Genomic DNA, 23,367 nt, shown 5'->3' with positions numbered 1-23,367 from the left:
TGAGTCAAACGGTTTTTATTTCCAGAGTCTAAGAAAAAAACTACTGTATTTATTGAAAAGTAGCACAAAAGTTTAACATTCAACATGATGACATTATGGACAATGAATGTTGTTGACATTTGTGCCTTTGTCCATCCAGATGTACAGGTCTCCTGGGAAGATTTTAGGAATTTTTGGTTCCTACATGCGGAAGTTCAGGTCTGTATTGGCCATCTCTTGACGGTAATATTCATCAAACTTCTCATTCTGGGACACTGAGAAATGAGTCTTCCAGTCTCCAAAAATTCCTGAGATGTAAACATCCCCAGTCAGAAGCGAAGAGAACTCAGTTACACATGAAAATAGAGGCATCCCTATAATATTAACCGGAGCTTCAGTTAGAGTGCCTTGCGAAAGTATTCAGCCCTCTGGAACTTTTCAACCTTTTCCCACATATCATGCTTCAAACATAAAGATACCAAATGTAAATTTTTGGTGAAGAATCAACAACAAGTGGGACACAATTGTGAAGTTGAACGAAATTTATTGGTTATTTTAAATTTTTGTGGCAATTCAAAAACTGAAAAGTGGGGCGTGCAATATTATTCAGCCCCTTTACTTTCAGTGCAGCAAACTCACTCCAGAAGTTCATTGTGGATCTCTGAATGATCCAATGTTGTCCTAAATGACTAATGATGATAAATATAATCCACCTGTGTGTAATCAAGTCTCCGTATAAATGCCCCTGCTCTGTGATAGTCTCAGGGTTCTGTTTGAAGCACAGAGAGCATCATGAAGACCAAGGAACACAACAGGCAGGTCCGTGATACTGTTGTGGAGACGTTTAAACCTGGATTTGGATAGAACATGATTTCCAAAACTTTAAACATCCCAAGGAGCACTGTGCAAGCGATCATATTGAAATGGAAGGAGTATCATACCTGCAAATCTACCAAGACCCGGCCGTCCCTCTAAACTTTCATCTCAAACAAGGAGAAGACTGATCAGAGATGCAGCCAAGAGGCCCATGATCACTCTGGATGAACTGCAGAGATCTACAGCTGAGGTGGGACAGTCTGTCCATAGGACAACAATCAGTCGTACACTGCACAAATCTGGCCTTTACGGAAGAGTGGCAAGAAGGAAGCCATTTCTCAAAGATATCCATAAAAAGTGTCATTTAAAGTTTGCAACAATCCACCTGGGAGACACCAAACATGTGGAAGAAGGTGTAAGATGAAACCAAAATCAAACTTTTTGGCAACAATGCCAAACGATATGTTTGGCGTAAAGGCAACACAGCTCATCACCCTGAACACCATCCCCACTGTCAAACATGGTGGCAGCATCATGTTTTGGGCCTGCTTTTCTTCAGCAGGGACAGGGAAGATGGTTAAAATTGATGGGAAGATGGATGGAGCCAAATACAGGACCATTCTAGAAGAAAACCTGTTGGAGTCTGCAAAAGACCTGAGACTGAGACGGAGATTTGTCTTCCAACAAGACAATGATCCCAAACATAAAGCAAAATCTACAATGGAATGGTTCACAAATAAACGTATCCAGGCGTTAGAATGGCCAAGTCACAGTCCAGACCTGAATCCAATCGAGAATCTGTGGAAAGAGCTGAAAACTGCTGTTCACAAACGATCTCCATCCAACCTCACTGAGCGCGAGCTGTTTGCCGAGGAAGAATGGGCGAGAATTTCAGTCTCTCGATGTACAAAACTGATAGAGACATACCCCAAGCGACTGCAGCTGTAATCGCAGCAAATGGAGGCGCAACAAAGTATTAAGTTACAGGGGCCGAATAATATTGCACGCCCCACTTTTCAGTTTTTGAATTTCCACAAAAATTTAAAATAACTAATAAATTTCATTCAACTTCACAATTGTGTCCCACTTGTTGTTGATTCTTCTCCAAAAATTTACATTTGGTATCTTTATGTTTGAAGCATGAAATGTGGGAAAAGGTTGAAAAGTTCCAGAGGGCCGAATACTTTCGCAAGGCACTGTATATCCTGTCTTGCAGAATAGTGAGTGCAGCTCTGGGGTATAATACAGGATGTAAGTCAGGATCAGTAATGTAATGTATGTACACAGTGACTGCACCAGCAGAATAGTGATGCAGCTCTGGGGTATAATACAGGATATAACTCAGGATCAGTAATGTAATGTATGTACACAGTGACTGCACCAGCAGAATAGTGAGTGCAGCTCTGGAGTATAATACAGGATGTAACTCAGGATCAGTAATGTAATGTATGTACACAGTGACTGCACCAGCAGAATAGTGAGTGCAGCTCTGGAGTATAATACAGGATGTAACTCAGGGTGACTGCCACTCTGGAATGTCTACATGATTTTGTTGCAGAGATGAAAATTACGTTGTACCTTTCCTCATAAATGGGGAGATGGAATGATCCATGAATGGGAAGGTGCTGTAGTTGCTCATAGGGTTTTCCTTCATGGCCTGAAAGGACGTGTGTTTGAGAATTTTCTCCAGCACGTTTTCTGATAATTCCTTCCCCATAAACTTTGATACCTTCTGAATCGCACACATTGGATCCTGCCGGAAAGAAAACACTGCTTGTTTCTTTGACACCTATTAAGAAATTATGAAGCATTTGTGCGATGACCACATCTCACCTCCAGCATGTCCTCATAGAACAGGTACAAGATGTCTCTTTGCGGTCTCCGTTTCCAGTAGCCTTTCACATGTGAGCTCCAGCGTCCAAAAGCAACTGCAGTGACAAATATAGCGCGTAGTGGGAAAATACATGTACACAGCCATCAATAACAAAGACTACATACATTAATGCTATCTCTGTCCTTATGTGGTGTCATTTCCTGATCTTCAAAGATACGAGACTTTTGCAAAAAGAATAAGAAGACATATATATATAGAAAGATGGCTTCGGCGTCACCTCGAGTACCGCGGGAGTTCACCTTCTGCTGATATTCACCAAGACCTTGTTTACAAAGCTATATTCTCACCATTGCCTTCCATAAAGCTGTTCAGAAATTCATCCCATGTGCCCGGTTCTGGATGTCCATACGCCATCCTATAGAAGTGATAGTAGGACACGGCAACGTCTTTCGCATTCCTGGCCACGTAGATGATCTAGATAGATATGTGGGTGGTTATTACATCATTTTCTTCTACTGCTTTTGATGGTGGCACCATCACACCAGTGTTAGGGCCTCAGAATGTTAGCCATTGGATCTAGAAACGTACTTCATTCTAACAATGACCAGTCTGTGAAGTCATCTGGAACCAAATAGTGATAAGACTGCGGATAGAGGCTTAAAGTGGTCCCTAAACCATAAATAAGAAGGACAAATGGGTTAAAACAATGAGCAACCTTGCAGTTCTTGTCCCAGAAGCTCTGAGGAAGGACGTCCACCTGAAGATGGGTTTTGATCACTCTCGGGAAGTTTTGTTTGTTAAGGATCTCTGTTCCTATGTAAGCAAAAAAATGTGGAAAAATGTTTAGTGGTAAACATGGATATGATCTTTAATTCTTCAATGAAAAATTGAATTATCACTTTTCTTATATTTATCTGCTTTTTTTTTATCTTATTAGTATTCTGGTAAGGTTGCAATGCACCCTGGTAAGCTTTGCAAAGGATTATGGTTAATCCAGCCCCCATTTTCCCTCCGGTTCTCCATTTTCCCTCAGCCTGCATCCTGGAAGCATCTAATTTCTCTTCTCCCCTTGTGAGCGCATCGCTGGTATGTAATCATGCTTCCTGTATCTAATTTCTGTCCCATATTAGCCTGCCTAGTTAGTTTTCCCCTGCTCATCTAGTAGTGCAGATGTTGATTTATAATGTATATATGAATTCCAATGTACCCCGTACTGACTGAGTGTGTATACGTTTGTATTGTAGTTTCACCACGCCAATATACTATCATGTTCAATAAAGCACAGATTCAACCTACAGTCTCCTTATTGGACCCCGGTATAGCGGTTTAGCTGCCTATATAAGCTACATGAATTCTGCTTCATTTAGTGAGGCCAGAACAGTGAAACAGCAGCCATCCAGCTAGTGGGAACTCAGAGAAAGAAGAGTCTTCCATCCTGCAGGGGCCAGTGAAACAGCTGCACTCCAGCTAGCGGGAATTCAGGGAAGAGACAGTCTTCCATCTTGCAGGACCGCAGTGAAACAGCGGCCCTCCAGCTAGTGGGAATTTAGGGAAGAGACAGTCTTCCATCCTGCAGGAACTAGTGAAAGTGCAGCCACCCACCTATTGAGATTCAAGTCACTGGCTATACAGAGACTAATAGAGCTACAGCAATCTCTGCACAGCCAAGCATTCCTCCAAGACACCATGTCCAAAAAAATCACACAGGACAAAATCTGTTACATCTGTCTCCTCAAAGACTACATCCATTAGCAGCAAGGTCGCCATTGCCCGTGCAAGTGCTGAAGCCGCCAAAATGCAAGCAAGCTTTGTTGAAGAAGAGATGCAACTTAAGTTAGTGAAAGCACGCATAGATAATGAGAGAGCCGATCAAGAGAGAAAGGCGCAGTTAGAGAAGGCAAGCGTGGATGCCGCCTTAGAGTGCCTAGCAGCAAAAAGAGAAGCTGCTGCAGCCCTAGCTAAAGCAGAATCACTAGAAGCCGCGCACAACCCTGAGCTGCATAGCCGAAGCAGTACATCAAATCTGAAGTTGCCACTGCAAGATTCACCACAACGCACATCTCAGTATGTTAATGAACTTCCTGATCCAAACTATAACCAAGAACACGACACATCCTGTTGTGAATTCCCTGGCTCAGACTTCTGAGCTCAAGCTCCCCCTGCTCCCTCCGGTGGTTACTGGAGGTAGTGGAGCTGGCCAGATTGACAGAAATCTGCCACCTGATGACGATTGGAGATCTGGGTTTACAGATTGGAGTATTTAAGTCTGCAGACTTCCTGCAATCCCTGCTGGTGATTGCTTTCCTGTGCATTCAGAGGTCTGATGTCTCCTGCCCTGATCCTGTATTGTTCAGCTAAGTGGTTCATTTGCTAATCCTTTGCATCTGATTTGGTTTTGTCTTTCTCCGCTTGTTGTGCGGGTTCAGCTTGCTCCTCTTGGGGCTGTGCTGGACCACCACTCCATATGTTACAGCCTGTGTCAGTTTGTTCAGTCCCCTGTTATATTGGTCTCTTTTGCCTTGCTCCCAGTTCATACCGGAGTGCTGATATAGTGGGGGCGAAGTCGTGTGACTTCAGTGTTTTTTTGTGCATCAGACGTATTGGATTTTTCAGGGTTTTTGCGTGATTGCAGACAGTGCCTTTCCTGTCCTGTCTAGTCAGTGTGGGCCCCATCGTTTGCTCAGTCTATTTTTCTGCCTGCGTTTGTGTTTCATCTTGTCTCGCCGACAATATGTTTGGGGGCTATCTATTCCTTTTGGGGTTTGCTCTGGGGCAGTTTAGATTTCACCTTTCTTGCTTTCAGGTTAGCTAGCTCTCCGACTGTGCCGAGGCGTCTAGGGCATCGTAGGTACGCTCTATGGCTACTGCTAGTTGTGTGGATAGGATCAGTGGTCTGCAATCCACTTAGTTACCAACCTCTCTGGTTTTCTGGTGGCTTAGCTTGTTCCTGTCATCCTCCTCGGTGATCCATTCATAACAACATCCAGTAAAGCAAGTGAGAGTGAGGCTCAGCTCCTGGAAAACGAGGAGAAAACCAATTCTACTAATGACTACCTTGCCCCTCCCCAGGTAACCAACGTCAATCACCTTGCTGACACACCGCACATCAGACCGAAGCAATATGACACCGGCTGGTGCCACCCTGAGGACTAACAGGTATGAACGCACCTCACATCACTATCAGGGTGACCCATCACCAGTATACTCTGCTGACAACTGGTTCACAACAGAATTAGCTAAGTTCTTCACACGACATGATCTGGTTACCAAGGGTCTCATGAAATTCACTGACCACGCTGAAGGATACAGAGCTTGGAAAGCTTCCTTCCAAAATGTCACTAGAGATTTGGGGCTACAACACAGAGAAGAGATAGACCTCTTAGTCAAATACCTAGGAGAAGAGTCAGTCAAACACGCAGTAAGGATTAGAGACATTAATATAAATCACCCTCAAATTGGCCTCAAAGAGATCTGGAAGAGGCTGGATGAGTGTTATGGCTCAGCAGAGGTAATAGAGCCTTGTTCAAAAGAATCGATGACTTTCCTAAAATATCTAACAAAGGTCTCCAGAAACTTAGAGAACTAGGTGACCTGCTAAAGGAAGTTCTAGTTGCCAAATGTGAAGGTGACCTACAAGGACTTGCATTCATTGACACAGCCAAAGGTGTTAACCCTATAGTCCTAAAGTTGCCCTATAATCTACTGGAGAGGTGACTCGCACGTGGTTCCACGTACAAACACAAACACAGTATTCCTGTCATGATCTGCTTAGTTCATGGGATTAGGTAGTTCAGAGGTTAATCTGGTAAGCTGTGCAAAGGATTATGGTTAGTCCAGCCCCCATTTTCCGACCGGTTCTCCATTTTCCCTCAGCCTGCATCCTGGAAGCATCTCATTTCTCTTCTCCCCTTGTGAGCGCATCTCTGGTATGTAATCATGCTTCCTGTATCTAAGTTCTGTCCCATATTACCCTGCCTGGTTAGTTTTACCCTGCTCAGCTAGTAGTGCAGATGTTGATTTATAATGTATATATGTATTCCAATGTACCCCGTACTGACTGAGTGTATACACGTTTGTATTGTAAAGCGCCATGGAATAAATGGCGCTATATAAATGTATAATAATAATTGTAGTTTCATCACGCCAATATACCATCACGTTCAATAAAGCACAGATTCAACCTACAATCTCCTTATTGGACCCCGGTATAGCGGTTTAGCTGCCTGTATAAGCTACATGAATTCTGCTTCATTTAGTGAGGACAGAACACCATTAGTCCTAATTTTCGGTGCTATCCATCCTCTATAGTGCAAAATATGAAACTTTGGGCTCTATTTGGCCTCTTCTTTTTTCGCAGGACTCAATTGTGTAGTGAAGTATGTCACTTTGTCCAGATAGAAAGGCAGATGTGGCGCCCCTGAGGGTTCAGTCGCCACAGAGGTACTGCACCTCCTCCTGAGGTGTGGTACCCCACCATTCAGGTAAGGTGGAGACACCTGACCACGCTCCAACACCTGCATCCCACACAACAGTAGTGTAGCAAAGCACCCTTTGGTGGCTCCCTGCTTGGAATACGAAGCGTGCTGGGAGGCGGGTGGAGTTTAGTCTGCACTAAAAGAGCGGGAAGAGGATAGGATTTAGTCAGTTTGTCACAGGAGTCTGATGAGGTCAGTCTGTGAAAGGAGATCCCCTGAGTGGGATGAATGAAGGAAGTGCTGTAGCTGACCTCAGTGACCTGGGTCCGCTGGCACAGGAAAGGAACATTGATAGAAAGCCTGACTCTCCATTAGAAGGAAAGGATTTGTACGGAACATGAGGAGAAGAAGAGAACTGGGGATTAGGGTTAGAGGAGAACCCTTCCCAAGTTCTAAGCGCAAGGCCGGTGTCCGGTCCCCGAGGTTGTATGGATACTAATGGTCCTGCAGGAGACATCGGAGGAATACAAGTTGTCACCACTTTATTCCCACACAAGACTTGGGGGCACAACAGCAATGATAGTGAGCCGGGACTTGGTAGCAGGCAATCCCCGAAGCAGGCTACAGCTGTCTGCCGTACAAGTAGAGTTCATAGGATCATCTGACAGGAGGAACTCCAGTGTAACTCAGTACTGTGAGTACTTCACTAAAGGTGCTAAGAGGGAGACGTTCAGAAAGTATTAAGTTACGTAACGGTATTTTTCGGAAGCCCATGACAGCACCACGAGAGAGGGGATCCGCCCTATAGGAACAGGAAACCTACAGATACAAAAAGGGCGGCACCTCTCCCACGCATCAGTTGGATTACAGAGCTTGAGAGGCTACCATGGTTAGTACACAACATATAATATATACAACCTATCTACCCTATTTACCAGAATTATTTTATACCATCTCCCCCATAAGGTGACTTTATGAACAATCTTCTAGAGGAGTGCACCCCTATATGTGAACAAGGGAGGGAACTAAGGGTGCTGTCATGGGCTTCCGAAAAATACCGTTACCGGTACGTAACTTAATACTTTATTCGGACTCCCATGACAGCACCACGAGAGAATTACAGAGATGTAAACTAACTTAGGGAGGGACTGCAGCACCCTTAGCCCGAAGGTGAGGTCTGAGGAGGCCCCCATGTCTAACCGATAGTGGTTAAAGAAGGTGGAAGGAGATGACCAGGTGGCCGCCTTACATATTTGATCAATTGATACTCCAGATCTTTCTGCCCAGGATGATGCCATGGCCCGAGTGGAATGCGCCCTCAGATTCTGTGGAGCTGGCCCGCCACCTGCTGTGTAGGCAAGAGAGATAGCCTCCCTAATCCACCTTGCTAACGTGCGTTTTGATACTCTGTATCCTTTCCTGGGACCTTGGAAGGATAGGAATAATGCGTTTTCCTTCTTCCAAGGATCCGTGGCTGCTAAATATGTAAGTTAGGCTGGTTTCACATTTGCGTTTTTTTTGCGGTAATTTAGCGCTAAATAGCGCATGCGCTTTTTTTTCCTATACTTTGCATGGGATGCGCTTATGTGCGCATACACATGCGTTTGTACGCGTTTTACCGCGCATGCGTTTTTTTGCGGTAAGCGCTCGGGCGCACAAAATGCAACTTGTTGCATTTTTTGTGCGTCCGATTTGCCTCAAAAAAACGCATGCGCGCGCAATGCGTTTTTTTACAGCAAGACACCCATTATAAGTCTATGGTGAGCATATGTGCGCATTGGCATGCTTATGTATGCGTTTTTTTGCACATGCGTTTTTTTTTTTTACCATTAGTTTAGACAATGGAATTTAGGGGTTTGGGTAAAGTTAGGGTTAGTTAAGGGGGTTTAGGGTTAGGGTCAGGGTTAGGGTTAAGTATGGTTTGGTTAAGGGTTAGGGTTAGGGTCAGGGTTAGGGTTAAGTATGGTTTGGTTAAGGGTTAGGGTTAGGGTTAAGGTTAAGTATGGTTTGGTTTAGGTCAGGGTTAAGTATGGTTTGGTTAAGGGTCAGGGTTAAGGTTAAGTATGGTTTGGTTAAGGGTTAGGGTCAGGGTTAGGGTTAAGTATGGTTTGGTTAAGGGTTAGGGTCAGGGTTAGGGTCAGGGTTAGGGTTAAGTATGGTTTGGTTAAGGGTCAGGGTTAGGGTCAGGGTTAGGGTTAAGTATGGTTTGGTTAAGGGTTAGGGTCAGGGTTAGGGTTAGGGTTAGTAAAGTCATGGTTTGGGTTAGTGTGAGTGGCCACCTAATGTTGGAAAAAAACGCAAACGCGGTAAAAACGCACTAAAAACGCATACAAACGCTTAAAAACGCTGCGTTTTTTTCATGCATGCTCATAAAAATGCTTGAAAAAAACGCAGCAGTTGTATGCTTTTGTATGCGTTTTTCAATGCGTTTTTTTGCGGGAAAAACGCGCTGCAAAAAAAAGCAAGTGTGAAACAGGCCTAAGCACCTCCTAATATCTAATGCCTGAAGTTTCTGCTCTTTAGGGTTGGTTGGATTAGGGAGGAAGGAAGGCAGAACTATCTCCTGTGTCCTGTGGAATTGTGTTGCTACCTTGGGAAGGTATGCTGGATCTGGCCTTAGGATTACCCTATCTTGTAAGAACTCTGTGTAAGGGGGCAATCTGGAGAGTGCCTGTATGTCGCTCACCCTACGTGCGGATGTTATTGCTACCAGAAATGCTGTCTTAAGAGATATAATCTTTAGTGAGGCAGAATCTAAAGGTTCAAACGGACTTTCCGTCATGGCTGTAAGGACTAAGTTTAAGTCCCACGGCACACATCTGTCTTTGTGTATAGGTCTCGATCTGGCCGCTGCTCTGATGAACCTTGCTACCCAATAATTTTTTGCAATATCACCTGCAAACAGGGCCCCTAAGGCTGAAACCTGCACTTTTAATGTACTTGTGGAGAGACCCAATTCGAAACCTTTCTGGAGAAATTCCAGAATATGTTTCGTGGGAATTCCGTCTCTGACGTCAAAGTGAAAGGTGGACAGGAAGCGTTTCCAGGTCCTAGCATAGATGTTAGTGGTAGTTAATTTTCTGCTCTTTAGGAGGGTGTCAATTAAGTTCTTGGAGAACCCTCTATCCTTTAATAGTGACCTTTCAAACACCACGCCGTCAAATGAAGTCCCGCTACTTGTGGGTGGCTGACTGGCCACTGGTAGAGGAGATCCGGAAGGTTCGGCAGTACCCAGGGATCGCCTACCGACATGGTCCTCAACCATGCGAACCAGGTCCTCCTGGGCCAAAAGGGGGCAATTAGTATGACTTTTGCCCGATCCTCTCTGATCTTCCTGACTACCAGAGAAAGAAGATTCAATGGCGGGAAGGCGTATGCCAGAGAAAAGTCCCATCTTATCAGGAGGGCATCCACCGCCAGGGGATTTTCCCTGGGGTTCAGAGAGCAGAACGATCTTTTCTGTTTTCTCTGGTGGCAAAGAGGTCTACCTCTGGCTGACCCCATCTGCGGACAATCTGGTGGTAAATATCTTTGTTCAAAGACCATTCTCCTTGTCTTAGAGCCTTGCGGCTTAAAAAGTCTGCTCTTACGTTGTCCTTTCCGCTGATGTGGAGCGCGGTTAAAGACAGAAAATTTCTCTCTGCTATCTGGAGGAGCCGTTCTGTTATCTGCATTAGCGCGCTGGAGCGGGTTCCACCTTGGTGGTTGACATATGCTACCGCTACTTGGTTGTCCGAGTGTATCCTCACATGATGGCTCTGTAGATACATAATGAGTTTTTTGACTGCCCGTTCTATCACCAATAGCTCTCTCTGGTTGGATGAGATTTCAGAATCAGAATCCCACTGTCCCTGTAACACTATGTCCCCCATATGGGCTCCCCAACCAAAGGAACTTGCGTCTGTGGTTATAATACGGGTTATCTGTGTTATCCAGGGCACCCCTGATGCTAGGTTCTCGCTATCGAGCCACCATCTCAGTGATGTAACAGCTGAGGGGCTTAGCAACATTCGACCTTGTAAGGAGCCTTCCAGGGCCCTGCTATTAACCAAGACGTCGTTTTGAAGGGCTCTGGTGTGGAATTGTGCCCACCTAACTGCTGGGATGCATGAAGTTAGAGAGCCTAACAGGGACATGGCCTGTCTGAGGGTCATAGATGGATTATCAATTGCCCGAAGAACCTGCTTCTGTATCTTTTGTAATTTATCTAGTGGCAGCAGGCACTGCTGAGTCTCTGAATTTAGTAATAAGCCTAGAAACTTCTGTATTTTCAAGGGCTGGAGTCGGGATTTCTCGTAGTTTAAAATCCATCCGAGGTTTTGTAACCTGGATCTAGCTTTTTCTATCTGGGATCTACAATGACCCACTGATTTTCCCACAATCAAGAAATCGTCTAAATATGGAATGATTAAGACGTCAACCTCCTGTAAATGAGCCATAACTTCGGCCACTATCTTTGTAAATACCCTGGGTGCTGCCGAGAGACCAAAGGGAAGGGCTCTATACTGATAATGACGCACTGTGCCATCTACTGAAACTGCCACCCTCAGGAACTGTTGGAAGTCTGTATGGATAGGTACATGATAGTACGCATCTTTCAAATCTATGACTGCCATAAAACAACCTTTAAACAATATTTTTATTGTTGTATTAATGGACTCCATTTTAAATGTACGATTAATCAAAAACTCGTTAAGGGAACGAAGGTTTATAATCGTTCTGAATGTCTTATCAGGTTTCTGGATTAGAAACAGCGAGAGTAAAACCCTCTTCCTCTTTCAGCTTCTGGAACCTCTACCAGGACATTTTTTTGGCATAGGCTCAAGACTTCCGCTTCTAAGGCCGCTTGTTCGAGATGAGAAGATCTTAAGGGGGTTAGTTTAAAGGTATCCCGCGGGATCTGGGTAAATTCCAATCTAAGCCCGGTGGATATTACCTTGCGCACCCAGTCACTATTTGTAATCTGTGACCATGCCGGGAAGAAGGATGACAGTCTACCCCCCACGGGAATTGCTAGTCATTGATTTGGTCTCTTTTGATCTCTCGACGAGCGTGTGAACATATAGCCCGTACCTCTTCTCCTTCTGTCTTCCCATCTGGGGCGATCTCTAAAAGGCGAAGAGTTGCGCCTTCTCCCCTGGGCGAATCTCCTTCTACCAAATGGACGACGGTAGGACGCAGACGAAAGGTTTGGGAATTTTTTCTTGTCGTCCCCCGCCTTCTCGAGCAGCTCGTCTAGGACAGCGCCGAACAAATATTCGCCCTCACATGGAATCGCACAGAGCTTTGCTGTGGACTGAATGTCTCCCTGCCAGCACTTTAGCCACAGGGCTCTGCGAGCTGCATTAGAGAGACCTGCTGCTCTGGCGGCCATTCTCACTGCATCCGCTGAGGCATCTGCTAGGAAGGCTGCTCCCTCTTGGATGGTCGGTAGGGCCCCAAGAATTGTCTGTCTTGATGTACCCTGTTTTAGTTGTGACTCCAACTGGTCCAACCAGACCATCATGGACCTGGCCGTGCACGTTGAAGCCACTGCTGGTCTTAAGGACCTGGCCGCCATTTCCCAGGTGTTTTTAAGGAAAGTATCAGCCTTTCTGTCTAGGGGATCTTTAAGGGATCCCATGTCCTCAAAGGGCAGCGAGGATTTTTTCGATGCTTTTGCGATGGCTGCGTCTAATTTGGGGGCTCTGTCCCACGTATTCACTGCCGGATCGTCGAAGGGGTATCTGCGTTTGAGGGCTGGTGGTAGTGATACTCTTTTATCTGGCTTTTTCCACTCTCTGTGGATCAGATCCTGGATTTTTTGATTTAACGGGAAGAGTCTCCGCTTCCTCTGTTCCAGCCCACAGAACATGACATCCTGCATGGACAATTGGGGCTTAGGCTCCTCTACCTCCATTGTCCCTCTGACTGCTTTGACCAGCTTGTCTACCCGGTAAAGAGGCAGACAAAATCGCCCCGAGTCCTCTTCTCCTGAGGAGGACGAGGGAGATGAAGCCTGGGAGTCTCTGCTTTTTCTCCACTCTACCGAGGAATCCGACTCCGCCGGGACCTCGCCCCTTAGACTTTCCGGCTGGGATAAGGACTTTAGGGTTTCCCTCATTTCTGCCCTGACAATGTCCCTTAAACTCGCCGCTACCGCGGGCGACTCTTCTGCCACTGTCTGCTGAATACAGGGGGGGCACAATTTTTTGAGGCACGCGTCCGGTAACGGGCATGCACAGAGTGCGCATTCCCTATGTTTAGTCTTACTTGTAGCTTTTTTCCCCTAGAAAAAAAACACAGAAGGGGGGTCCCGTCACTGAGTGAACTTTCACGAAGATCACCAGTGCCACAATCAAGTACCGGAGAATGAGGGGGATTTCTTTCAGCCGATGCTCCTGTCTGCCTGGAGGAGCTCTTACGAGTGGACTGGTCACTTCGTCCCGGCCGCTCATTACTGTCACGGGACACTTTCTTTTTCTGTTTGACCTGCCGAAGGTCATCCAGGGGCGGCAGTGATGTTTGCCGCTGCTGTTGCCCTTGCTTCTGCCGCTGCTGCTGCTCTCGATTACTCTCCATTACCACTGCTGCTGCTGTACGCTGCTGCTTGTAATAATGTGGCCAAGGCAAGGTACCCTGCCGGGGTCCTGCCTAAATACCCCTCCTCCGGTCAGCAGTATCTATGCCGCGCCCCTCCCCCCCTTAACAGGGCTCCCTACCCCAGCTGGCGCCGGACCCAGTCCGAAAGCCGACGCCATCGGTGTTTCCGATGGGCGCCGCCATCTTGGATCCTTCGCGCATGCGCAGTGGCGCGCTGACCCGGAAGCGCATCCTCCGCCCGCCCCCTGACGTCACCGCTACCCCGGGAAAGACCGGAAGCCACGCGGGACGCCCGGGAGTCCCGGAAGCAGCGCCACCCGGTCACAGCCCCCTGCAGCCGCGCTGCTGTCGTACCTGCGCCGCCGGAGCCGGGAACCCCCGGGGGGAAAATACTTACCGGCGGCGGCCTAATCCCGGAGACGGACATCCTCCGGACGCCGCTCCCTGCTACACACGCCACCGCCGTGACACCCATCCTGGGCCACCGTGGCGTCCTCCAGGAGATCCGCACCAGGCCGAGGTAGGAGACCCCCTCGCTACCGGTATCGGCTGGCCGGCCTGGGATCCGGTTCTTCTGTAGGATCCCGTCCCCTCAGGAACAGGAAACCAAACTGATGCGTGGGAGAGGTGCCGCCCTTTTTGTATCTGTAGGTTTCCTGTTCCTATAGGGCAGATCCCCTCTTTCGTGGTGCTGTCATGGGAGTCCGAATAAAAGGCACTTATGTTGGCGGAGTGTTGGAAAGGAATACTTCATCTTGCCTGGAAGTTGGATGAGCTCCTGACCCGGAGGACACGGCACGGATGCGGGCTCTCGTGCCACAACAGACTGTGAGTAAAGCTTTGGAACTACATGCCCTGGTGTCCACTTATTCCTGTGTCAACCTGCCCGGCACTGCTACCTCCACTGCGCCCGACACTACACCATCCAAGTGTCACTTCACCTACTCTGCCCTGGGACTACAGCCCTGCCTGTGGAGGGCTATAACATCATTGCTGCACCACACCATCTGTCCCAGAGGATCTGTCTGCAGCGTCGGCTTAACATCTTCATTGCCGAACACCACAGGTGGTGTCACGACTCATTCACTCTAATCATTAAAAGCACACTGAACTATTCCCCCTTTTTACAATGGGCGCCCAGGGCCGCGGGCCGGGTCCCAGCTGCCGTGACATCTCCCATTGAAGCTTATCGGGCCCAGTACCAAGTACCCCACAGCCCTGGGAGGGCGACCCAACTTTGGCATCACGAACAGGATGACGAAGCCCGGTGCCACCGGGTTCTGTGTGTCTAAGATTGATTGGACTTAAACATTGTTGAAAATGTGCAGAATAACCAAATTCATAGACTGTAAAATGGACTAAAAAACGGCCACCGGCGCGGAGAAGAAGGGCGTGACAATATTGGTGGTCCTAAGAAAAGAGCGCTCACTGTCCTGGGCCTTCCCTGTCTGAACTTCTATGCAGCCGCAACATGGCCCACCCCCCGAGGGGTTCGTATACTGGTATGGAGGAGTAGGAAGAAGACGCCGCCCTCAGAAGGAGGAGCGAGGGCCGGTGGCGGGAAAAGAGTCCAGACAGGAAGAAGGAAGAGAGAACGCCATGATGGAAGACGGGCGGAGGTCAGGAGAACGCGGTGGAGAAAAACCATTTGCTCCCAGGCAGCCCCTGCGGGGCATACGACCACTGTGATACCATCTATAGCACCCACCTCCACCTACAAACCGGTGCTGCCACTGGATGCGACCTGCCAGAAGGAGATACATGCGAGTTCCGGAGCAAGCGGTGGAGCAGGGACTGAGGCCCTACCCGAACCTGGCGCGGCCGCGTCAACCCTGCTCCAGTACAGACCCAACTGCCGTCCGTTAACCAGGCAGCCTCGGGGGTTATGGCTGCCATCGTCTGCCCCCCTGTACCCGCACAGGAACCGGAGCTCTATCGAGAAGCACCAGGTACGGTCACTGCCCCGACCATGATCCTGGTGTTAGGGACGGCGCCTGTGGACAGAAACGGTCCAGCGATTGCTCAGGCATCAAGCGACAGCATCCAAATGGCGCTATACCGGCAGCAACAGGTAGTAGTGCCGCTAACTGCAGAACCGCCTGAAATTGAGGGACCACATCTATTGGCTCCAGCTGCAACTCCTGCAGAATTACAGGCAGCAGAGATATCACCAGCAGCAGCTGATGTGCTACCTATACATGCAGATGCTAACCTCACTCCTGAGAAAAGGAGTATCTGCAATTTGTGGCCAGTCAGCAGGAAGAAGATGTCCAGAAGTTCTTCCCTGGAAGCAGCCCAAGTCAACAGCTTCCAGTACCCCAAGAGGGGACAACCAACCTTAAAGAAAATACCAAAAACTAACTTTATTACCCAGGAGGGTATTTGCACCATTGTGCTTGTTTGCTATTTTTCTATTTTTGTTATCATGATGCTTCCAGTTTTGTTACCCCGTTTTATTGGCAGCGTTTTCCTTACTGAACTGTGGAGGTCATGGACACTGAATGATCCAGAACTTTAATGTATATAGTTGCACCACTTTAGGTGCCCTTTCTTGGTTTTACATAATTCTTTTAAGAATAAGGACTACCTCATTGATAATAAGGACATTTCAAGACATCTTGGCTGGATCAATGTCTATATTGCACTTATTAATAATGTGTAGTATTTTTGATAGGAAAGAAAAAGTAAATAGTGAATGCTTTATAGCGTTTAGACTAATGCCTGAATATTTGAATAAAGATTTAAAATTGACAGGTGGAGAACCAGGCATCAGCGGTTGTCACTTAAGGTTAACAATAGGAAGTAGAAAAGGTGAAAGAAGAGATGATGAAGAAATGTGTTGATGAAGAATACTTGAAGTGGTAGTGAGTTACTGCAAATAGCACTTTTGAATTAGGTACTGTATTAGAACATAGATAGTTAGTTAAAATTGTTTGTAACGTTCAAGAATGAGTGCCTCCCACATTGGGAAGTTTAGATAAGAAATTTTGTATGTTCCTGTATTTGTCCATCTTTGCTTCTTTTACAGCTCGCGGACGTGCTGTGTTTAACGGGGGAGTATGTGGCGCCCCTGAGGGTTCAGTCACCACAGAGGTACTGCACCTCCTCCTGAGGTGTGGTACCCCACCATTCAGGTAAGGTGGAGACACCTGACCATGCTCCAACACCTGCATTCCACACAACATAGTAGTGTAGCAAAGCACCCTTTGGTGGCTCCCTGCATTAACACGAAGCGTGCTGGGAGTCGGGTGCAGTTTAGTCTGCATTAAAAGAGCGGGAAGAGGATAGGATTTAGTCAGTTTGTCACAGGAGTCTGACGAGGTCAGTCTGTGAAAGGAGAAAGGAGATCCCCTGAGTGGGATGGATGAAGGAAGTGCTGCAGCCGACCTCAGTGACCTGGGTCTGCTGGCACAGGAAAGGAAGATTGATAGAAAGCCTGACTCTCCATAAGAAGGAAAGGATTGGTATGGAACGTGAGGAGAAGAAGATAACTAAGGATTAGGGTTAGAGGAGAACCCTTCCCAAGTTCTAAGCGCAAGGCCGGGGTCCGGTCCCCGAGGTTGTATGGCTACTAATGGTCCTGCAGCAGACACCGGAGGAATAGAAGTTGTCACCACTTTATTCCCACACAAGACTTGGCACAACAGCAACGTGGGTGAGCCGGGACTTGGTAGCAGGCAATCCCCGAAGCAGGCTACAGCTGTCTGCCGTACAAGTAGAGTTCATAGGAACATCTGACAGGAGGAACTCCAGTGTAACTCAGTACTGTGAGTACTTCACTAAAGGCACTAAGAGGGAGACGTTCAGAAAAGGCACATATGTTGGCGGAGTGTTGGAAAGAAGTACTTCATCTTGCCTGGAAGTTGGCTGAGCTCCTGACCCGGAGGACACTGCATGGATGCGGGCTCTCATGCCACAACAGACTGAGTAAAGCTTTGGAACTACATGCCCTGGTGTCCTACACTTATTCCTGCGTCAACCTGCTCGGCACTGCTACCTCCCCTGCGCCCGACACTACACCATCCAAGTGTCACTTCACTTACTCTGCCCTGGGACTACAGCCCTGCCTGTGGAGGGCTATAACATCATTGCTGCACCACACCATCTGTCCCAGAGGATCTGTCTGCAGCGTCGGCTTAATATCTTCGTTGCCGAACACCACAGGTGGGTGTCACGACTCATTCACTCTAGTCATTAAAAGCACACTGAACATTCCACCTTTTTACAATGGGCGCCCAGGGCCACGGGCCGGGTCCCAGCTGCCGTGACATCTCCCATTGAAGCTCATCGGGCCCGCTACCGAGTACCCCACGGCCCTGGGAGGGCGACCCACAGACACTGCCTGAAAGGGTAAAGAATGAATACCCCTGGGAAAAAAGCCCAAAGAGAGTTTTTTTTAAAAAAAAATTTTGGCTCCGTATGCCTCATTGTCAGTATGAATCTTGTTATTTTAGACAGAAACTTCAGACCAGTCAGGAATCGGGGCCAAGACATGGCAGTAAAACAGACTTCAGTACCGCATACTTCAAACGTGCTTACATCAAGATGATCAGTCATAAGATTAATTAGTTTGGTGAAACATTACTATTAATAAAAATACCTGATGGAACGGATGGACCTGAACACTCCAGAAAGGGCACCCGCTCAAAAATGGCTCCTTTCTGACTTTCCTCTGTATCGCCATTAGTCAATATTAGATCCACAATCTTACTGACCCAAGTTGTGCCTGAGAATAACGAGATCATCATTTAGTTGTGGTGCCTGCACACAATGGCGGCATTAATCGTGCATGTGTCTATGTCAATGTTCACCTGATTTTGGATATGTAGAAATCAGCAGATCGTCCGCTCTTGCCTGGAACTGCTCTACTTTTTCCCAGTTCTCTGCAAAGGTTGCCAGAATGGGCATGCTCCTCACCCACTGTAGAGGTGGGCGATTATCCATGGCTGGAGATTCCATGGCTGGAGATAAAAAGTAAGGGATGATGATGATGTCTTGAATGTTCCTGCAAGTCTCTTACCTCCTGTAAAGAATGTAGACACAGTTAAAGGCACTCATCCCCATCCAACATTTGCGCTTTTACTTCAACTCCTCCATGAATGCACAATTGTCAATTTATGGGGCTAAGATAAGACAGTCGAGTTTGATCAAAAGTGATAAAATGGAAGCTATGGGACAAGTTTTTACATTTTCTTGATGATCATGTACACCTTCCACTTTTTCTTTATATTCCGTTCTGGTGTTCCCTTCTGCATGATCCCCCGGCCGCACTATGGGGACAACATATGTAGGTGGGAGATATGAACCGGACGCAGTTGAAGTATTGCAACCCTAGAAATTTCCAATTTCCAATATTGCCATATTATGGGCAATCATGCCCGACCCTGCGCTGTAGCAGTAGATGTTTGCTCTTCAGTAGTCATGTTGTAATATGCCGAGTGGCCTTTGTACTTATTCATGTCCTGCCAACTTTGCTCACATGATGTTAGGTATGCTGCTTTGATCGAGTGCCAACCTAGGAGAACAGTCCTAAATTACAAAGTGTAGCGCTGCTGCCGGTGCCCCTGCATAGTGTCCCCCTCCATGCAGGGATACCGCCTTACTCACCACTCCAGCCCCGCGAAGTGATCTCACAGGGTGTCCCTCCTTGTGTGCGCTCCACAGTTCCTGGCTGCGCGCCTTGTGTGCGCACACTCCCCTGCTCTTAAAAGGGCAGCGCGCACATTTTGCTATATTCCCTCAGCTTGTTGCTGAGAGGCATTTAGTATAAGTAGTCACCTGCATGATTGCTCCAGCCAATAGCTGGGAGGCATCTTGTATAAAAGACTCCCTTTCCCCAAGTAAAGCCCCCGTCTCACATAGCAAGATCGCTAGCGAGATCGCTGAAGCATCACCGACTTTGTGACGCAACAGCGACCTCGCCAGCGATCTCGCTACATGTGACATGCAGCGGCGACCGCCCCCCCCCCCCCCCCCGCTGGATATCGCTGATCGTGCTCGAATGTCCTGGGCCACTTTTTCATCGTCAGCGTGCCACTCTCCAGCATGCATCTGTTTGACTCCAAGCTACCTCGTTGACGACGGAGAACTCAGACGCTGGCGGAAGTCGTCAGAAAAGCTGCTGTGTGTGACAAGGTACCAACGATCGCCGAGGTCGTTACACGGATCGCCAGATCGTTGCTGCGTCACTGAAGAGATCTGCCTGTTTGACAGCTTACTAGCGATCATGTAGTGACGCACCAGCGATCTTGACCGGGTCATATCGCTGTCGGGATCACTGATGCGTCGCTATGTGAAACGGGACCCTAAGTCACCAAGCAACGTGTAGAATCATTAACCACTAAGGTGTACTACTTGTGAGGTCCCCTGGTCCTAGTGCAGCCAGTGTCATGAACCTGTATGCCTGGTCCCAGAGCAGCCAGTTCCTGAACCTCATCCCCTGGTCCCAGAGCAGCCAATGCCTGAACCTTTTCCGCTGGTTCGAAAGCGGCCAATGCCTGAACCTCATCCCCTTGTCCCAGAGCGACCAGGGCCTGAACTTCTTCACCTGGTCCCAGAATGGCCAGTGCCAGAATGTTATCCCTGGTCCCGGGACAGCCAGTGCCTGAACCTTTTCCCCTGGTCTGGAGCAACCAATTCCCTGAACATTATCCCTTGGTCCCACTGCGGCCAATTCCTGAATCTCTTCCTCTGGTTCCATATTGGCCACTGCCTGGGCGGCCAGTGCCACCTGTTCCCCTAGTCCTGAAGCAGCTATTCCCTGAACATTGTCCCCTGGTCCCAATGCGGCTAGTCCTGTTCCTGAAGTCCCCTTGCGACCAGGCTATGAACATTATCCCCCGGTCCGTATTTGGCCCGTCCCTGTTCCAGTATCCTAGACAGGTGTATCTAAACTAAGCCCTATATCATTGTCAGCGTACCATACAACCCCTACCGTTACTCCTGGAGTCAGCAGCTGCCATACGGGGATCTGCCCAGGAGTGGTACCCAGCGGCTGCCTGCAGCCCAGTCTCTCCACCATCAGGAGCTCCAGTGAACACCAGGTAGCCACGTCGTTTCGCTTCTTCCTGGGCAGGCACGGTCCTGTGGCAAAGTGGGTCCACAAACCCACATGCGCCACAGTTGGGCATAACACAAAGACAAATGTGAATGAGCCGTGTGACCTGTAAAGATTCAATGTAACCAGTCATAGACTTTTCAGATTTACATCATCAATATGTAGGAGGTGATCGAACAGAGGGCATTGACCGAACAGCCCACCCTCTTGTGGCCACTGTGTTTGGAGTTATGATAAGTGCGTCTCTGACGTGGCCAATGGACTTGCTTCAGCAGATTAATACTTACCCGGATCCTGCTATGCTGATACCGGGAAGGATTGTACTGGAGCAAGTTCAGAAAAGAGCGACCAGAATGGTGACCGGTCTGCAAACCCTGTCTTATGAGGAAAGGTTGCAGGATTTGGGAATGTTTAGTTTGCAAAAGAGAAGACTGAGAGGAGACTTAATAGCTGTCTACAAATATCTAAAGGGATGTCACATTGTAGAAGGATCAACTTTATTCTCATTTGCACAAGGAAAGACTAGAAGCAATGGGATGAAGCTGAATGGGAGGAGACACAGATTAGATATTATAAAAAACTTTTTGACAGTTAGAGTGATCAATGAGTGGAACAGGCTGCCACGAGAAGTGGTGAGTTCTCCTTCAATGGAAGTCTTCAAACAGAGGCTGGACAGACATCTGACTGGGATGATTTAGCGAATCCTGCTTTGAGCAGGGGGTTGGACCAGATGGCCCAGGAGGTCCCTTCCAACTCTACGATTCTATGATTCTATGATTCTATATAAGTTGGCATTATGGACTATGAGGATTCAGTACCAAGGACATGCATGCCACAGATTCACCTGGGTCGGTGCCAACCTCTTTTGCATTAAGCATTGTGAACCTTTTCGGGGCTTGAGGTCTCTAAAGCCATCACACAGTTTTCAAGCAGGACGGAGGGAATTGGCCCGTAAGGTTCAGGAGGTGATAGGTTCCTGGAGTTTACAAAATGTGACCTGTACTAAACTCTTACCTCTGACTAACCGGCCCTTGAAGGAGGAACTCTTGGATGTCTGGTTCCGTTTCAGTCCTTTGAGTTGACTGCCAGGACAGTGTATCTCAAGTGTTAGAGGCAGGCGGAGTTTATACACAGACGATTTTTCTGTCCATTCAGAAAAGACGAACATAAAACTACAAGACATATTAACCCAAGAGACATCTCGGCCTTTTTGCTTTGTCAAGATGTATAACCTCTGTATAAAAATGAGCTGACTATAAACATTTTATACAGAATATCTCAAGATGAGACCACCATATCACGGTGTGCCAGAAGATGTACAACTTATTAAATTATATACAGCAGATGCCCAGGTTAAACCAGCTGTACATATATAATTATATATAGGAGATACCCAGGTTATAGCGGCTGTACATATATAATTATATACAGGAGATGCCCAGGTTAAACCAGCTGTACATATATAATTATATATAGGAGATACCCAGGTTATAGCGGCTGTACATATATATTATATACAGGAGATGCCCAGGTTATAGCGGCTGTACATATATAATTATATACAGGAGATGCCCAGGTTAAACCAGCTGTACATATATAATTATATATAGGCGATACCCAGGTTATACCGGCTGTACATATATAATTATATACAGGAGATGCCCAGGTTAAACCGGCTGTACATATATAATTATATACAGGAGATGCCCAGGTTATACCGGCTGTACATATATAATTATATACAGGAGATGCCCAGGTTATACCAGCTGTACATATATAATTATATACAGGAGATGCCCAGGTTATACCAGCTGTACATATATAATTATATACAGGAGATGCCCAGGTTATACCAGCTGTATATATATAATTATATACAGGAGATGCCCAGGTTATACCAGCTGTACATATATAATTATATACAGGAGATGCCAGGTTATACCAGCTGTACATATATAATTATATACAGGAGATGCCCAGGTTATACCGGCTGTACATATATAATTATATACAGGAGATGCCCAGGTTATACCGGCTGTACACATATAATTATATACAGGAGATGCCCAGGTTATACCGGCTGTACACATATAATTATATACAGGAGATGCCCAGGTTATACCGGCTGTACATATATAATTATATACAGGAGATGCCCAGGTTATACCGGCTGTACATATATAATTATATACAGGAGATGCCCAGGTTATACCGGCTGTACATATATAATTATATACAGGAGATGCCCAGGTTATACCGGCTGTACATATATAATTATATACAGGAGATGCCCAGGTTATACCGGCTGTACATATAATTATATACAGGAGATGCCCAGGTTATACCGGCTGTACATATATAATTATATACAGGAGATGCCCAGGTTATACCGGCTGTACATATATAATTATATACAGGAGATGCCCAGGTTATACCGGCTGTACATATATAATTATATACAGGAGATGCCCAGGTTATACCAGCTGTACATATATAATTATATACAGGAGATGCCCAGGTTATACCGGCTGTACATATATAATTATATACAGGAGATGCCCGGGTTATACCGGCTGTAATATAGAAGATATCCAGGTTATATTATTTCAGAAGACAAGTAAGAGTAGAAGAGAGTCAGCTCACCCACTTGCAGGATCTGGAGGCAGGAACCGTATGTGCAGCAA

The 23,367-nt window shown here is 47.0% G+C and overlaps 1 protein-coding gene across 5 annotated transcripts; it reads right to left on the bottom strand.

Moving 5' to 3' along the window:
• On the bottom strand, positions 1 to 21,826 carry LOC141050751 (sulfotransferase 1B1-like). Of its 5 annotated transcripts, none has more exons than XM_073547382.1 (8): positions 21,698 to 21,826; positions 18,438 to 18,649; positions 18,227 to 18,352; positions 3,345 to 3,442; positions 2,977 to 3,103; positions 2,629 to 2,723; positions 2,374 to 2,548; positions 1 to 287 (listed from the first exon to the last, which is right to left on the bottom strand). In XM_073547382.1, exons 2-8 carry the CDS (start codon positions 18,583 to 18,585, stop codon positions 181 to 183), a joined length of 876 nt encoding a protein of 291 aa, XP_073403483.1. In that variant the 5' UTR covers positions 18,586 to 18,649; positions 21,698 to 21,826; the 3' UTR covers positions 1 to 180. The 5 variants fall into 5 exon arrangements, with proteins under 5 accessions (XP_073403483.1, XP_073403487.1, XP_073403484.1 ...); XM_073547386.1 differs by having other exon boundaries at positions 18,438 to 18,587; positions 21,698 to 21,821; XM_073547383.1 differs by lacking the exon at positions 21,698 to 21,826 and adding an exon at positions 19,234 to 19,341.
• Positions 21,827 to 23,367: the final 1,541 nt, after the last annotated feature.

Source organism: Dendrobates tinctorius, unplaced genomic scaffold (genome assembly GCF_039654945.1).
Source record: "Dendrobates tinctorius isolate UK_male_01 unplaced genomic scaffold, ASM3965494v1 ptg000152l, whole genome shotgun sequence".
Lineage (NCBI taxonomy): Eukaryota > Metazoa > Chordata > Amphibia > Anura > Dendrobatidae > Dendrobates > Dendrobates tinctorius.
Note: the sequence above shows the minus strand (reverse complement) of the source record. Positions and strands in the feature narration are given on the sequence as shown.

Coding starts and splice junctions, on each gene's coding strand:
- LOC141050751 (XM_073547382.1), bottom strand. CDS start 18,585: ATGGAATCTCCAGCCATGGATAATCGCCCACCTCTACAGTGGGTGAGG. Junction 18,353..18,437: donor TTCTACATATCCAAAATCAG/GTGAACATTGAC, acceptor CGTTATTCTCAG/GCACAACTTGGGTCAGTAAG. Junction 288..2,373: donor CTCCCCATTTATGAGGAAAG/GTACAACGTAAT, acceptor TTTACATCTCAG/GAATTTTTGGAGACTGGAAG.